The sequence below is a fragment of the Athene cunicularia genome (genome assembly GCF_003259725.1).
Source record: "Athene cunicularia isolate RWA chromosome 1 unlocalized genomic scaffold, athCun1 chr1_part2, whole genome shotgun sequence".
Taxonomy (NCBI): Eukaryota; Metazoa; Chordata; class Aves; order Strigiformes; family Strigidae; genus Athene; species Athene cunicularia.
The window spans coordinates 22,554,533-22,572,595 of NW_020799092.1; the positions used below are offsets into that span (position 1 = coordinate 22,554,533).

The window sequence follows — 18,063 nt, forward strand, 5'->3', positions numbered from 1 at the left end:
CAATTCACTCATATTTTTCCTTTTCTTTTTCTAAGATAAAAAGTATGTTGTATGTTCTGCTCCTGCTTTATTAGTTTTAATTCTGCTTTTTTTTTTTTTTTTCAGTGCCATTTATTAACCTAATGTCACTCTGTTTGGTTTGCAAACACTACTCAGAAATACTTTATAGTTGCATTTCACATCTGTTTGTCAGAATCTTTAGTAATATCAGTGTATCTTTTAAATCTTGCAAGGCTGTTCTTTGTTTCTTTAGATCTGAAACCAAACCGATGCTAGAGAGGTCCATTTTTAAGATGGCATCTCTTCTTCAGAAAAAAATTCAGAACTTGCATAATCACTCAAACACAAGTGCAAATCTGTGGAAGTAGACCGGTGAGATTACACTGCCTGGACATCTTCACTTACGTCTAGATCAAATATCACTGCTGTGAAGTTGAAAACTTAGGGGTTGTGGATAGCATACTGAATTATTCCTCCCAAAAGCAGATTTGAAAACATAAAATAAAAAAAAAAGTCATAAAAAAAAAAAAAGTGTCTTTTAAAACTTTTGCTTCTGCTTATAAGGCTGTCGTCTCCACCCCTCCTAGCCGCCTCTGTAAGGGCATGTATTTCTCAAAAGTAAACTCATGTTGCAGCTGAGAAACTAAATGTCCTTCGAAGACTGCAAGTAGTTTGCCATGCTAGCAAACTGCGTTTTACAACATCTGACTCCAACCTAAGTGCCACCGACCCCTACAGGTCTTTACAAGAGACAAGGAGTTCACACATCTGAAGAAGTATCTACAAAGCTGAATTCTCTACTTGGTGTGTGTTGATGTGCAGGAGAAAAACCAATTTTCTTGATCTGTTCAATAGCAACACCATTTCAGGAGTATTTGGCTGTGATGGTCTAGATTCAATATAACCTCTATAATCGAACATCAAACATGATAAGAGCATCAAGAATTTTGAATCCTGAGCGTTCAAACGCTTCTGTTTCAAGTCTGAAAAGCAGCACAGAAAAAAAAAAAAAAAAAAAAAGGGTTCCCGAAGGGCCAATTTCTATTTACACTGACTGTGTTTCCAGTGCTAAGAACAGCTGAACAGAAGTGAAAGTCAACAGAGCCGCTGTGGGCAAAATGCTTCACAAACAGAAGAGAGCCAGCCTTTAAATTAGAGTGTAACCAAGAGGAGTCTTTCAGAGGCTCCTTTTTATCTTTTTGCTGCCTCCCCCTGCAGATGAAAGGGAAGATATTATAGTTATCTTACTGTTATTTTGTTTGCTGTTTTTTTTTTCTAAAAACAAGGAATATCATCTGGATTCTTCGCCTGTTATGGTCATGCAGTGACACCAGCGACAGACAAGTGCTGCGGGTTCTTACTTTTGGGTGTGTGGATTTTATTTTATAGAGGGTGGACTGAAGCAAATCAGGCTGGGATCTGAGCAGCAAGAGCAGCAATCAAAGGATGCTCAGAGAAAGCATGCAGACATCTCCCTGTGAGAGCTCAGACTGGGTTGGGCTGTCTAGTTTTGAGGAGAAAAAAAACACCTGAGAGCTGATACAAGTATGTGTGTAGGAGCAGAACTGACTTGAAACTCTTTCACTCTTATGCTACTTTAGATGAAATTACAAGTTACACACCAAGAGATGAAATTATGTGGTTTTAAATATATATACATATTTTAAACCACAGATTATCAGGAGAACTTGATACCACAGGACACTGAGAAAGGGCACTTGGTTCAACCACCTGCATCGCTCAAGCAGATTACCTCAGATTGCTCATATACAAAGAGCACGAAGAGCAGGAGCTACCACAGACAAACATGAAAAGAGGTTTGCCTTCATGCCCTCTTCCTTCACTTTCTTGGTGTACCCCCCTCACATCTATGCCTCCCCATTTGTCTCCCACTTATTTCTATGCTGGGACCCATCCTCAGATCCCCACCAACTTTTCTCATTTGTCTCACCCTAGGGCGAGTACATCCTCTCATCTACCTGCCACCAGGCATATTAGATGATCTGTGGGGTTGGTTGTGTCCATGTGTTGACCTGAGCTGCAGGAGAAGCAGGTCCCCCCCATGTGAAAGGGGCTTCCCATCCCCAGAGGAAGGGGTGCCACAACCCGAGAGACTCCATTTCAATAAACTAGAAGAATCTCTTTGGAAATGGAGGGTATCAGCAGCTCTCATCACAGATTGTAACTATTCCACAATACCTAAGAAAATTCAGACCCTTTAAAATGACAGAAACACTCTCTGTTCAGAAAACACAACCTTTTAGGGACTGGTTCTGCTTTAACTGGGAGCTCTGCCAAGGTTTTCAGCTGGAGGAGGAATGAGGCCCTTCATTTCAGTTAGAGCAAAACAACACAAACAGCATCACAAATGCCCATCTGGGACATTTACAGGCAGGGAAGTCTGTTTTCTCATCTACCTCCTCCTCAGAACACAGTGAAATACTGGGTCTTTCTCTTTCTGTCTGTCTTTGTTGCATTAAATTTTGAAAGTTGTCTCTAAAGCCACTGGTAAAAAGCTGCCCCCTCTTTTGAACCGATAAACCAGAGCTGAAAGGTTATGCCAGTCTTCTGTCTGACTGGAAAGGAAAGTGCCAAGAAGAAAAGACAGGCACTTCTCAGGAAGACCATACATCCCGCATCCTGTAGAGAAAGGCATCAAGGAAGCTATTCTGGCAATGTCAACTGTGGGAGCTGCCTGTGCAGGTGACTTAGCACTTCTGCAATTGGAAATGGATTTCCAAAATGTCTACTACATAGAGAAAAGGTGAGGGGGAAAAAAAAATAGAAGACCCAAAACAATATATTTGGCAAGCACATTGCACAAACTGCTAGTACATGCTGCGGTCCCAGACCCAGTGGGCTGTGCTTACCTCATTCGTTTCACGTAGGTGAACCTAGCCAGGATGTTTTCTTTAGTCGTGGGCAGTGTGACAAGAATGGGACATCCAAATAAGGTCACTCAGGATGTGTTTAACAACACCGGGTAAAGTCTGTGGCAAAGGCTCATGCACACACATACACACAGAGCATCCACTGTACATACCGTTGACTTAGTGCGTCATTATTCCTAGAATAACTTCTGGAGAGGCACTCCACCCTTGTATTTCCAATGCTGAAAATGTGATTGTCCCAGAGCCAGTTATTACAGTGATTTTAAGGAAGGGGAGGCAGAGGGAAGGGCCCCTGATTTCTCTGACCTCTTTGAAAAGATGCAATGCAAATAAAATTGTTAAAAGCGGAGCTAGATTCAAATCTGTCAGCCCAAACTCCCATGTGATCTTTGAAACAGCAGAGAGCAAGAGGCTTTCCTGAGTCCATCCCAGATAGCACAGAGTTCTGCAGAAGAACAAGCCACACACCTGTTTAAATAGAAGTCAATATGCTTTATTAAGCAACAGTGCTACCAGGTCCTCCTACATGATGAAAGGTAGTCCAGCAGCGTGAGGGAACGTGCATTTTTACTCGTAGGACAATCCTGGAAGGCAACCTCATTATATTGAGCAAGAAACTCCTTTTCTTTTCAGCCTGAAAATTTTTGATGGTGCATAAAGCACTTTCAAGGGGTCTGCAAAAGGTAACTGAGAACAAATCACTTGAAGAAACTCAAATCTGTTGTCAAAATCTTGCCTTTCCCTGGTAAATCCTCTGCAGTTGACTGAAGGGATAAGCAATAAAAGAAAGGAGTTACTTTGCTGGCAGTGGGACAAGGGATGATGCACAGTTGCGGAGATCAAGGTTTTATATATTTAAATGATAAGCTTTAATCAAAAAATGGCCTAAGGCTGAAACTCAAAGCAGTCAAAATGGGGGGGAAAGTCAGATCCCAGACTGCTCCAATGACCCTAAATCAGTTCCTTCTGTGTACAGTGTTGGTTATAATTTGCAGTTAAATGACCATATTTTAATAAATTAAAAGACTTTCCACCATTTGGGTTTGTTCAGCAGAGGAAGTTATTACATTCATTTACAGATACAGTGCTTTGTGGCCCATTTTCTGTGTGTCCTGGGCTAGCACTCCCAGCACATGCCGTACCGGCGAGGCACAAGCATCGCAGATGTTACAGTCGAGGCTCCTGGCTCTGCTGAGTGCCCAGATTAATGGGCTTAGCCAGGCCCCTGCTGCCTCCGATGCAAGGAGCAAGGAGGCATCAGGAGCTGAAATGAGGGCATGGCAGAGAGAGGGAGGGGAATGGGACCCACTAAGGGGCAAAGCATCAGTGATTTTCTCAAATTAATTTCAACTCACAAGCTGGGATCCATCTTATCCATCTTTTCCTTTCTACCTTGCTCTGAAGTGAGAATTTCCTCACTTTACCTCAGTGGATCCTCACATCTTCCACGAGTGGTACCTCAAGGGTGTCTCCCAGATGCCCTGTGCCACTGTGGCACCTGACACTGGCTGTGTAGTATCCCTGCAATGGGAAGTGGAAAATGTGGAAACGTGGCCATCCTGACCACAGAAATGTCCGTGTACAGCCCTGAGGCAGAGGTCAGACCTGCCCTTTCCCACCAGCATGGCTCAGGTTCCACATGTGCTCACAAGGTTGTTTTCACAGCACTCGCTTTCCCTCCTATCTGCTTAAAAGTGTAGGCTCCTCATAGGAGGGACCAACTGTTTTCATGCTTGAACAAAACTTAACACTACCTCAATTATCCATTTGGGCTAAGGTAGCAGTTAAAGAAGAGCAGCCTGATTTTGAGGAAAGCATTTTGGTCTTCAAATTCAGTTGGTTTTTTTTGTTTTGTTTTGTTTTTTCTCCTAAACCAAGCAAAGTCTGTAAGACTACAGCTAATTCTTTACTGAGAACTGAGAAAAGTTGTCTCAATTCATCAGGAATCTCAGAACAATAGAGAGACAACTGAAAAAGCAGTATTGACATACGTGGTGAAAGTTGGAGAAATATTGTCGTTACTGATGCAAAGCATAACGATGGTGGAGTCCCCATCCCTGGAGGTGTTTAAGAGTCGGGTTGACCCAACGCTGAGGGATCTGGTGGAGTTGGGAACTGTCAGTGCTGGGTTAACTGTTGGACTTGATGATCTTCAAGGTCCTTTCCAACCGACATATTCTGTGATTCTGTGATACACGAGGAAAGAGTTTGTCATCACTACTATTAGACTAAGACACAGCTGAAGAAGTAAACAAGCTTTCATACACCCAGTTACTTCATCAACAGCTGAAGGGGTAGGAGAAGGTAAGTGGTGTACCAACAGGAGGATAAATGGATCAGCCTGGAATAAAAAAGAAATGAACTGTTAAAAATCCCACAAACAGTGAGCATTTATAGGTCTACAACAAAAATAAATCTATGAAAAGGCAAAATTTAAATTATCGTCCTCACAAGCAGACTTAAATAAATTCTCTTTGGCCCAGCAGCTTAAGCACAACTCAGCAAAGGCTGGAGTTTTGCCGACCCTATGGGAAACCTTTGAAAATGATGAACAATTTAAGCATGTGAAAGTAGTTTTTGCTTCTTAGACATATAAAAAAAATGAAACAGCTGCTGACAACTGACATGGGCTAAAATGGGTTTTGAATAAATTTGTGAAACATCTGAGAACTCTTTCTCCGCAGCCAGAGAGAGATCAAATCAGTGCATAGTGGCAAACACGGAAAAATTTCATGTTGAATATGAAATATCAAACCAGAAAAACTGTGTTCACGAAAGAATCACAAAAAATTCCAAGATGACACACTCTCCTATAAGTGCTTCTTGCAGAAACTCTTGCAGCTACTTCTGAGTTACACGTACCCACATTTTCATGGTAGTCTAGTGAAAGGGAGCAAAAGAAAAACCAAACAAAAACCCAGCAACAGCAAACCCCCAAACATATGGTTTAATACCAGAGTGAAAAATATTGACAGGTAACTTCAACAATAAATAGATATATCACTTTAAAATAAAAATAACCCTCCTTTCCTTCCAAGCTATCTTTTAAATTACATCATTTCAGATGTTATAACCAGTAAAACATCTGTAGCTTAGATTGCCTCTCAGTGAAGACAGCTTTGTCAGTCTACTCAGTTTAAGATATGACCCTTATACACTTTGGCTAAAAAATGCTGTCATTTACACAGGTGTATATACACTGACGCAAGTCTCTAGATTTACACAGAAGAATTTGGCAGAGTTTTGCTAATTTTAAACAATAAAAAAAATCAGATCAACTTTCGCAGTTGGTTACAGGTGTATCAACCCATAATATCTTTGGTGCTGATGGCACTGCTCCACGGCTTGTTAATGAAACTAAGAATTTTGAATACTGTGTCCAACTACAGACTGAAACTGAACCTAAGATTGCTACAGTCAAAAAATTCAGCTTTCTGTTTTGAAAATTTATTAATTTATTGTTTGTTATTCTTTTCAGGCTTGTATTAAATTTTGAATGAAACCTTAACACAGTCTAGTTTTCTAACGTTATTCCTATCGTCATTGTTTTACCCATATACACAGTGTCCCATTAGTACAGCATTTTCATACAATAAAATGAACCATATTTTTTTAAACTAGAAAATTTGTTTGTGAAGACACAGACCATTGGCAGGACAACTAAAAGGCAGGTATTGTGTCTTGGAACAGTTTTTGACATTGCTCTTCATTTCAGCTTGGTCGTGTAGTGCTTCCAAGCTTGCTTTGCTGTACCTGAAGTGATAAAAATGTGTCAATATGAGCGATTTTAAGGTTTGATTCAGATCCTAGATGTACTGGCCACGATAACCGGTATGACTTTGTAAAAGAATACCAGCCGGATGTGCAATGCAGGAACAAACATGCAGATTTTTGTGTTTTACAGGTAATTTTCAGCCATTTGGCCAACTTTAAATTATTTAGGTAACTTATGAAACCGGAGAAATAAGAGGGACATCTTATTTGAAGTGTATTGTTCTCATATCAAGTTTCCTTTGCTTAAATGGTGTGACACAAATACCAGCCCAAGAGGCTCACAGCTAAACTTATGCCATAATGAAGGAAGAATCAGTCCCAGGACAACCTAATATCAGCTTTTGATACCTTCGCAAAAAAAAAAAAAATAAAAAAATTCTAGCAGTATTTGTTGTTTTCACTAAATCAGAATGTAGTTTGGAAACTGAGAGTGGAGGTGGGAATCTGAATAAACATATCTGGAAAGAAAAGATAATTCAGGTCTGAAGGGTCATTCCCTTCAGCAAAATTAAAGAGCAGTGGATTGCTCTTCCTGGATCTAACAGTAGGGGCGTGGGAAGCTTTCAGATGTCACAGGGTTGTAGATAACATTTGAACATATGATTAGCTTTTGTGAGCTGTCTTTAGAAACCTCACATTTCTCCCCCCGCACCTTAGCCAGAGATCCTTCCCTTGAGGTTTCGGGACACTTAAAATGTTGCTTTGACAAAAATCAAGGATGTGGAGAGGTTTTTCCTGTGTGATGTCACTTTGCTGCTCTTTATAAGCCTCTGCAGAAGAGAAGGGAACCTGAGGATTCACACTCCAGACACAGGCGACCAAGGGCAACCGAGAAGCACAGCGGCGTATCAAGTTGCAGATCCCGACCAAGTGCGAGGAAGGGTGAGCCATGCCACGGAGAAGTCCCTACAGCTGCCTGGGGTACCTGCTGCTGGTACTCTGGAGCCTGAAGGCTACCCTTGCCTTTCCCAACTCCTCTCCACTGCTGAATCCCAGCTGGGGGAATGGGGATCACCTGATGCACCTCTACACAGATACGGAGAGGAACAGCTTCCATCTCCAAATCAATGCTGATGGCTACGTTGATGGTGTTCCTCACCAAACCATTTACAGTAAGTAGCTTGCTATGGACCCTCAGTCTTCATGGGAGCAAGGGTGGGAGAACAAGACTTTTTCTTTCTCGCTGACTGTAGAAAATCCCCTCCTCTTGTTGGGCAGGCAGGTGGGAGAATATAGCTATGGGATGGAAAACGCACAAAATTCTAATCCTCCTTTAGTTTAACAAATAAACAAAATCACTCCAAAGAAATCCAGTGGATAGGGAATTTCTTTTCTCGCCTAAAAAAAGTCCTACGATTCCTGTAATGTTCTGCAAGCAAAAGCTACCTGACTTATCCTTCACTTCATGATTTTACCCACAGCTTCTTGTGGAAGTTCCTATTAGGGGTTGGTGATGACATCCCCCAAATAGCTACTTCCCATTGGAGTGACAGCGTTACCAAAGGAACTGCACTGAGAGAACTCACCACAGCAGTGGTGGAAAACTCATAGCATCTGTAAAATCTTTATTCCGGGGTGGAGGGATGATAATTACTAAAACTAACTCTGATGTGCATAGAACATGGACGTGCAAAGGTTGATTAAAAAGGAGGAAACTACAAAAATCTAGACTGTTGTAAAGGAAGTGCAAAGCCTTTGCGGTTCATGAGAACTATTCCCTAGTAACTAAAGGGTTCTCAGATTGTCTCATCCTAGTTTATTTTCATGGAAAACTAAAAGATTCTTCTTCCTTTGCTGAATAGCTGGCCCAAACACTATCATTAGTAGAAAAATGGGGGTTTTTAAGACTTAGAATTCTTTCATAATTTTCAAAAGTACTTCTCTTTTAGCATCATTCAAATCACAGGTAGCTAGGAGTCATAAAGCCATGTTTGTTATTGTTGCATAGTATCTTCTTCAGACACTCAATTAAAAATGTAATTGTATGTAATTGCGTTTTTACATAAGTATATAAGGAGCAAAGGATGTTTTTAAAAGTTGTAATTTAATCAAGGAGATAAAAGGAACAATTTCTGCTATTTTTAGGAATTACTAATGAAACTCTTGCAGGAATGCTTGCACTGTCTTGTTGTTACTCTTCCTGCATATTTAAAATTTTTATAAAACTCCTTTTAGGTATGTTGGTCAAGAACCAGTGTGATGTTTTAGATACCAACAGACAGCAAAATATGTTTTTCCCATATCTGCCATGGAGCAAATACACCAGTATTTAGAGTGGTGAAGCTGGAAGGGTGGAAATCAGTCAGCGAAAGGGGTCGTGAAAGGGAGGGTGGCTGAATCTTTGCCAGGTCACCGTGGTACCACTGAGATGCTATAGAAATGTGAAGTGCAAAGTTTGCACCAATAAGACCCTGAAGCTGTACAGACTCTCTGTGTACAGTGCTCCTGGGTAGGATCTGAGGGTTACAGCAGGCACCACGTCAACCATAAATCAACAGCACACTCACTTTGAGAGGAAGGCAAAACCACCTACTGTGGTCAGCAGATCAAGGAAAGATTTTGTTTCTGCCTTACTTGGCACCAGTGAAACTGCTCTTGGAGCACTATAGCAACCTCAGCTCAAGGTGGCTGTGGTGAAACTGGAGCCGGTCTGGCAGAGGGTTTTCAGGATGGTCAGGGGCCTTGAGCACCATCTATCGGGAAAGATTGAGGGAGCTGACCTTGTTTAGCAAAAATTAGGTTAAGGATAATCTAATACCACAGGGTGTCACAAAGAGGAGGGAGATAAACTCCCCTTGGTAGTGGTCAGTGACAGAACTAAGGGAAATGTCCCCAGAGTGTGGCTTGGGACTTCAAATGGGATGCTAGGGAAAAAAAAACAAAAAAAAAATGTTGTCTTGGGGAGGTTAGTGCAGCACTTGTAACAGGGCCCCTGGAGAGGTGGTGGCATCTCCATCCTGGGAGCTTTCCAAAACTCAGACAGACAAAGCGACAGCTAACCTGATCTAGGGTGGGGAGAAGTCCTGGGTCATGCGAGAGGCTGGTTCAGAGCCCCAGGGGACACTTCCAGCCAGACCACCTGTGGACCTGCAAGACAACCGTGCAGTGTCAAACTGGGTCCTCGATTCGACATTTTTGTTTTTCTAAACAGGTGCCTTAATGATCAAATCTGAGGGTGCTGGCTCGGTAATAATCACAGGTGTGAAGAGTGGACGCTACCTATGTATGGACATGAAAGGAAACATTTTTGGCTCGGTGAGTGACTTTACTAATACTCAAGACTGAAAGGCAGGTGCAGCCTGTTAACTCTGGTGCCTATTTCCTCAGCTAGAGCAAAGCTGTATAGACACAGTTGGAGGATGCAGATTTAAGCGAGCTGAGGACCTGACACTTAGGTTAAGCTTTCCTCCCTTCTTTGACTGTATTGAGTTGTAGAGCTGCTAAAAATCATCTGAGCTTCTGCTTGGGTAAATGAGGCCAGAATGAGACCCAGTGATGGACCCAGTCTGAATTCCTGCAGCAGCATAGAGCCATGGGTTGGGAGTAGCTCAAAGAGTGCAGCCCTCTGAAAGAAAACAGTGTTATTGTTATAACACCTTTGCTGAAAACACAGGTATGCATCTCAGGTCTACATTTGACTAAGCTTGACCTGTCTGAGTTACAGACCTGGCAGATCAGAAAAACATCTGCTGCAAGATCTCATCCCTCTTTCCATCTTTAATCAGCACTTGTCATTCACCAAAGCCCTCTGCTCACAGGTGTCATTTTTTTTTTTTTTCCCTAAGCATTACTTCAGTCAAGAGGACTGTGTGTTCAACCACAGGACGCTGGAAAATGGATATGATGTGTACCAATCTCCCAAACACAACTTCCTGGTTAGCTTAGGCAGAGTTAAACAAGCTTTCTTCCCCGGAATGAATCCACCACCATATTCCCAGTTTTTGTCCAGGACAAATGAAATCCCTTTATTTCGATTCAACACACCTGAGCCCCACAGAAATACTAGAAGTGCAGATATTGATCCAATGGATCCTCACCAGATCCTGGTCCCGCAGAGAAAGATCTCTGCCTTCGGATCTCAATTGCAGCCGCAAGCAGACTTTTCCCACATACCCAGAGAACCCATGAGAATCAACCAGAACGACGTGGTCAACCCAGATGACCCACACGCGATGATGGATGCCAGGAGGTACGCAAGTCCTCGCTTCTACATAACAAGATAACTGTGGCCCCGCCACTTGCAGACTGAAGGGGTGAATGAATATAACTGGCAAAAGGAACCGTCTAGCACACTCAGTCTGAATGTCAAAATGGCTATTAGAAAGCTGAAAGACATCGGGAAAAAAATCCTTATTTCAAATATTGTACTTACAGATGACAAGTTACTGAAAAAACAAGTTGTGCGTTTCCTAGCTGGAGCTCTGTTTAACTGGAAAGAAGATGCATTTTTGAAAAGAATAATACAAACCAAACATTTTCAGATCTGAATCACCTTAAATATGCATCAGTGAAAAGAAGAATTCACTCAAGTGAAATGAGAAACAGATATTACATTACTGATGTAACTAAGAAGAGACCTGAAGCATCTACAGTTCCAACAGAGACAGGGAATCCTCTTATGAGCAACCACCCCTGGCTGTGCAAGCACAGCAGACAAATTATCATATAAAAATTATGATGTATGTTTTTAGCTGTTCAGTAGGAACTTCAGTCTCTTTTCATGCTCATATGAGTCAAAAAGTGACCACTCTGCTGTCATAGGAGCAGCACACATGGAAAACTGGAGTAACTGACAGGACAACAGGACAGGACCGGTTTTTGTGTAAATGGTGTTGTGCAGAGAGTAATTTCTGACATTTATTGAATCCAAGCTGAGGTTTGAGAAAAAAAAAAAAAAAAAGGACAACAGTCTCACTGTCTCTCAAGTGCTTCTCTATCACACTTCTACATTCTCTAAAATCTAGAATCACAGTATGGGTGATATAATGTAGAGACATTCATTAGTTTTGCATACTTCCAACCCAGAGAGAAGTACTGGGATTACTAATAATCAGTAGTATGTGAAACAGGATGGGTTTTTTTTCACACTGCTGAACTATACAGGGGGAAAAAAATAAAAAAAAAAAAAAAAAAAAAAAAAAAAAAAAAAAGCCTTAAAGGCATCGAAGTATTAATAGCTCGTGAGGACTCTCATCTAATGAGTGAAAATTAGGTTTGTATATAGAAAAGGAAAATCTAAGATTAGCGTCCATCTTTCTATTTAGTTCTGAGCAGGCATCGGACGCTTTATCGTGTTGACAAAACCTTTTCCCTAGATTGGTATATGTTATGGGTAAGTTAATTCATTAGAATCTAACTTCCATATATAGTCCTGAAGTTTAAATCTTTAATTAAGACGTGATATCTGCAGAGCGGAGCTTTTCATTGTAATTCAGACATCAAATGGTTAACTGGTAGAATTCAGTTTAGCTGGAGTGGTTTTAATGGATTTATATTCATTTCCACAAGACTCTGAAAACTGTGTACATACTTGGCTATTTTTCTCCCTTATTTCTTTCCATTTTGATTTGATCTTCCCGTAGTCTTAAATCTGCGTGGCTCTGAAAAAGTTACTCTTGATGTACTCTGGCGGAAATCAATAGCAAGGTACCGATGAGCTGCACAATAATCCGGTGTGGTAAATATTTGAGAAGAGCTTTTTATTCTGGTGTGTGTGCATTTTCTGCATGTCAGGATGCAGATTCTTCTGGTTTGTTTATTTATTATTATTCTGTTTTGTTTATTATCATTGTACATTTAACAGGCTGACAACAGCCCGAAAACGCTACATTTGTCCCAGGTGTGCTCATAGCAATCATGCAAAAGACATCAGGCTGGATTCTGGTCCTGTTCTTTTTTCTGACTCGTGAAGTGATTCACTGAAGTCACTGGAGTTACAGGAGTGTAAGAAAATCAAAATAAGCCCCCCGGTGTTTATTGCTTTCACTGAATTTTTTCTGGATTTAGTACAGGCTCTCTCCTGCTGACAGCATTTAAAATAATATCTTCTCTTTTTTTATTTTTATTTTTTTCCCCCTATATATGTATATATACACAATATCCCTTTATCTACAACATCCAAGTTGCTATGTTAGAAAAGTCACAGGGCCTGTTTCTGCTCTAAGAACACTTTTCGTGTGTGGAGTGATACCCAATTCATAGAAGTTCTTAGAAGCACAGGACAAGCCAAATGATTAAGATGAGACCAAGAGTTCTGTCTCAGAATTCGTTGTTTTTCACCCTTTAAACTCATCACGGTTTTGATTAGTTTCAAAAGGGGAAAAAGTGATTCTAAATGATTTAGGAGAATTGCAGGGTGGGCAGGTAGTTGTGTATTTTCTTGCTTATTCAAAATACAGGAAGATTTTTTACTTTGCTGTCTATACAGTGGAGGTGTTATTTTATTTGTATGTTCTCATTTCATAATTTTACTTGTTTCCTATAACATTCTTTTTGGCTTTTGCTCCTTGAGAACTCTGGACTGCAATTACACGAGCAAAGTTTTAATTTTGCATAAATTGTTGTAAGCTCCACAGGGCTGTCCTGGACTCCAAGTCAATGGACCTACAACAGTTTGAGTCATGAAAAGTTCTGTCTCCATCCATATCAAACTTTGAAGAGAAGTGTCGGTGGGGTTAAATCTCCATACCAAGTCTGTATCCATACATTAGAACAAAGTAAGAAGGGTTGCTCACTCCATCAGTAGCCAGGGGATTTGGTCTCTAAGCTAAGAGTGAATACAAAGTGGATTTTGCGTAAAAAACCCCCCATATTTGTAAATATGACCTGTACTGCAACGTTAAAATAATTAATTCTTCAAAGGAGATGCTGGTAATCACCAGCTATAAGGAAGCATTACTTATTTATATTGCAATATTTATTTATTTATTTGAGTGGGTCTTAAGTCCCACAGAATATTTATAAATGTATTTATAAATATAACAATGTACTATAGAGACTGTTTCCTTTTATATAAGTACCAATAAACTTTTCCTTCTCTCTAAATGGTGGATTCTGCATCTTTTGTTCAAGCTCCATTAATCTGTGAACTGTCTGCTGCAAAGCAGAGCCTTAGCATAGCCCTAGGAATGGAGTTAGAATATTTTGTGTGAGCAGTAAAGGTAATTTCCCAAGTATCTTTTGAGCTATGACTTTAGAGCCAGGATCACAAATATGTTCTTGCAGGACTAAACTGCTAGATCAGTGATTTTCTGTTGCTTTTTGGGTTGCATAAGAAGTTTTGCAGTAGAGGTGACAATCGCTTCATGATCAGTTTAGATCTACTAAGACTTTGTTTTCCTTGTCATCTTTCACAATTGTGGTGCACGAGACACCCAGGAAGCTGCAACATATGAGTCTGAAAATCACAGGGGACAGCGTGACAAAGATTTTCAGACATGGCTACTATAATTTGTTCACTTAAGTCATTCTGGAATGACCTTTCTTGTCATCAGTATCGAAGTGCCTGAGCTTGGAGCCCATAGTAGGCGGTTTCACGCCATGTCTTTGAAATTAATCACTCCTCAAGTTAATCATTTCTTCCTCTGCGTGATATTCTGACCCATATAGTTTATTAATGATGCTTTCTCACTGAGATTTTGACATTCTCATATTTTTATTGAAAGTCACTACCAAAAAAATGCCCCATAGGGAATTTAAATATTAACTCCAGTTCAGTGCTTGACCTTGGACATTACTACTTACTTATACGCCCATAAATTGCTTGCATACCTATTTCACCTTTTTTTTTTTTTTTTTCATAGTAAAATTTATCTTTTCCAGTTGAGATGATGGTTTCCATCATGGCATTGCGTGGTGTTCAATTAAAATTCACCTAGATCATATTCCATCATTTTTTCCTTCCCTAGACAGTTATTTCATCAAAGAACTATCACTTTAGTGTGAACTACTTACAGTAAAAAGGCATTTAATTATATTCCAGGTTTCATTTACCTCTCTTGTCTGTAATTACATTCTCCTTCAGAATTTGTTCTGAAGCCCTGAATGTTATTAAGGTCAAACTAATATTTCTGTAAGATTACTTTGTCCTCTGTTCTCAAATAAAAAATATTTTATTTTCTATTCTCTAGTCATACGGTTCCACGCCCAACATGACAGATCTATTTAAAATACTTGCTTACGGATGTGTAATTTTAGATGTGCTTTCAGAATTCTGGGATAAAGATTAGTCATTTCCCCTGACAAGCATATTAAATTCTTTAATTCTTGGCTTTAAATGTGGTATTTTCCGTATCCTCATTCCTATTATCCATCCTCTTTTACCCTTGTGTTCAATACGGCTGTAAATGAAGTAATTCATTTTGGGGATATAATTTAAGACTATCTAATTTCTATTCCATCCACCCACTGCAATGTTTCTGATACTCCTTTCCTTGTTCTCTATTTTGATATACATATATCTCAAGATGTTTTTGCTACTTCTTTTAATTTGTTTGGCAAATTCTCATCATTTCATAGCTAAGATACAATGTTCTATACGATACAACTTTTTACCTACTCCTTATGGGCTTTCTTCCCAGAATCAGTAACTTGCTCTGAGATGATTGATGATGTAATAGGGCCTAGAGACCCTCCCCATAATTTTTGCTGCATCTTCTATATAATTTTTCCATCTCTGATTTAAACAAACAAAGCTTTCCCCCCTTTCTTCCATATTAAGTCCATCTAAGGCTCTTAAGTATAGCTGACCTTATTAATTTTGTGATTCTTAAGTATAGCCAACCTTATTAAATTCATTTTCCGATTCTTGCCCTTCTGCAATAAAACCTTCTTTCTTACCTCAACTTTTAACTTCTGTAAATTCACTTTTCAGCAACAAGCTCTTCCAAAATACATTCATGATTTATCACAGTCAAGCCTAGTGCATCGCCCCATTCAGTTCAGCTATGGCTTGATCAACCAACTGGTTGTGAGTGGGAAAGAGTATCCCATCCATCATGCCCCAAAAGGGGGTTCTGCCTGGACCTCAGGAGCATTCCTTTAGTGACCAGTAATTGCCTACTTCTGATTTGTGGTTTTATCCTGGTATCCTCCTGTGTCCTTATTCTCAGGACCTCTGCTGTTATTCTCTGATTGTGCTCTCAGAGGCTCCACTACCAGCTTCTGGTGTTCAGGTAGGACATGTGTAGATTCATACAGGGCTCCCTGCACGCCAGGAGATCTCAGAGATGTTTGCAAGTGACACTAGAGCTGTCTCAGCACAGGAGATCTGCCCAAACGGCATTGGATTTACCACGCACAAACAGATCACCCACACAGAGGGTTTGCCATATCCACAGATGTCAGGGAAACAGCTCACACGCTGTGCAGTTGATTTGTGCTCATGCAGCTGCCATTTGCCTGGGATTATTATATATCCAAAAACCTCAGTCTCGTGGCCAAAGCCCTCACAAGAGGGACCCATCTGGGGAAAATCTGACATATTTTAGGTCCAGGCATGTGGGCCGTGGATCTGAGGCAGTCTCATGAAATACCAAAAGCTTGGATAGAGAATGCATCTGATCTAAATTGCGTACTTAAAAAAACCCCAACAACCACCACCTCCTCCTATTGCAAAGACGGGACTATGTCTGGAAAACATAAACCCAACAGAGAACTGTGGGAAAAGAGCAAATATCTTGAAAAAGGGCTGATACTTTAGAGGAAGGAAACTGTGATACTCCCAGCGTGCGCTGCCAAAGCACATGCCTGGTGACTGCTGGACATTCAGCAGACCTGCTGGGAGATGGTGGTGGTGGAGCCAAAACTGAGAACAAGTGTGCTACCCTGCAGTGAACTCTGAACCCCTTTGTCTCTCCTGTCACCTTCCCCAAATCAAGCCCAGCCTGGTAAAGCACTGCTTGAACATGAGCAATGGCTTTATCCAAGGAGGTCACGACTCTCCTACCTTCCGAAGCATTGCTTGTTTGGGAGCAGAATACTCAGCAAAACATTAGCTTAGAAAGGAGCAGACTTGAGTTTCCTCTTGATCTTGGTGATCTCCAGAGTCACTTTTTCTTTCTCTATTGTTGAGATGAAAAAGCCTGTGAGGACAGCTTTTAACCTTCACCAGTTTAAAAGATAATTTTAAAGCATCCATTGGTTCTCACTGATTTGACTACAGGCCAGTATGTGGGCAAGATGAGATGTTTCTAACATGTATTTCTATTTTCCTATGAAGGTATTCAAAAGAAATGCACCTTTTTCTCATTACTTGACGTTCTTATCATCCTGGTAATGTGCTTAACAGCTCGATCTGCTTTCATAGCCTCTCTTACATCTTGGCAGCTACTGCTGAAAATCCACCCTGTAGTTAAGGCCTTGTCTCCTGCTGCTAATTAGAGACTGGCATTTCACAAGGACAAAACATTCATTGCCCACTACTGAGTAATCCCTCAAATATTTATGTTCTGTTACTATTCCTAACAGAACCATCTATAACTACAGCTCTCCTTTCCCATGATCCCAATAAACTGTACAGAATTACTGTACAAATGTGTGAGAGTCACTTTATTAAAAGAGCAAGAAGATTTAACCTCAGTGTCGATGTAAAGATTTAAAAAGACCACTACTATACATAGACCTAAATAAAAAAAAGTTTTACAGTTAAATTCAGAAGCCTCCAAAATTACTGGTTCACTTTTTAATGCATAGAGAATCTTACATCTGATATAACAAAGGTGAAATTAAAAGTGCAACTTCATTAGGGCAGGCTATAAGACCACCCAGGCCAGGACCCTGACTCCAACGATGTCAAGTGCAGATACACAGGGAACTGCAGAACATGTTGGACTGTTTATAGTCCCCCGGCTGCTGGCAGATGTGTTTGCACCAATTTAGTGTGTTTTACAGTCTTAATTAGGAGATTCTGGCTCATAAGTTTTTCATTGTAAAATGTTACTTCATTAGCACAGGAGCTGTTGAGAAAACTTGGTTTCACCCTTTGACATTTTTCATGGTCAGACGCTGCTTGTATGAGTTGACTGTGATGAAAAGGTTTGTTAACGATAACTTAAAGAAAACAATCGTAAAGACAGGTTTCTTAGGATGGGTCTAAGTTTTAACCGCCTACAACTACATTAAAGAAGGTAAACATTGTTATAGAGAAATAGCCAAAAATCCCTATGGGCAGAGTATTACTCAGGAAGGGGCGAAGCATTTAGCAAGTAAGTAGATGCTTCCACAAGGTATTTATCTAACCAGCAAGAACAAAATGTTAATTAACCTGCTCGAGGGTAGGCAAGAAATAAGCCTTTTAACTGAAGGGAAGCACACAAATCACTGGTGCGTTTCGAAGTATTTGACAGAAGTTACTGACTTAGGGGGGAAAACCTCTTAGGTCTCCCCTCATTTTCTGGCT

The 18,063-nt window shown here is 40.4% G+C and overlaps 1 protein-coding gene across 1 annotated transcript; it reads left to right on the top strand.

The window, feature by feature from the left end:
- Positions 1-7,480: 7,480 nt before the first annotated feature.
- FGF23 (fibroblast growth factor 23) lies at positions 7,481-11,765 on the top strand. Its single transcript, XM_026867955.1, has 3 exons — positions 7,481-7,777; positions 9,817-9,920; positions 10,451-11,765. Exons 1-3 carry the CDS (start codon positions 7,555-7,557, stop codon positions 10,886-10,888), a joined length of 765 nt encoding a protein of 254 aa, XP_026723756.1. The 5' UTR covers positions 7,481-7,554; the 3' UTR covers positions 10,889-11,765.
- Positions 11,766-18,063: the final 6,298 nt, after the last annotated feature.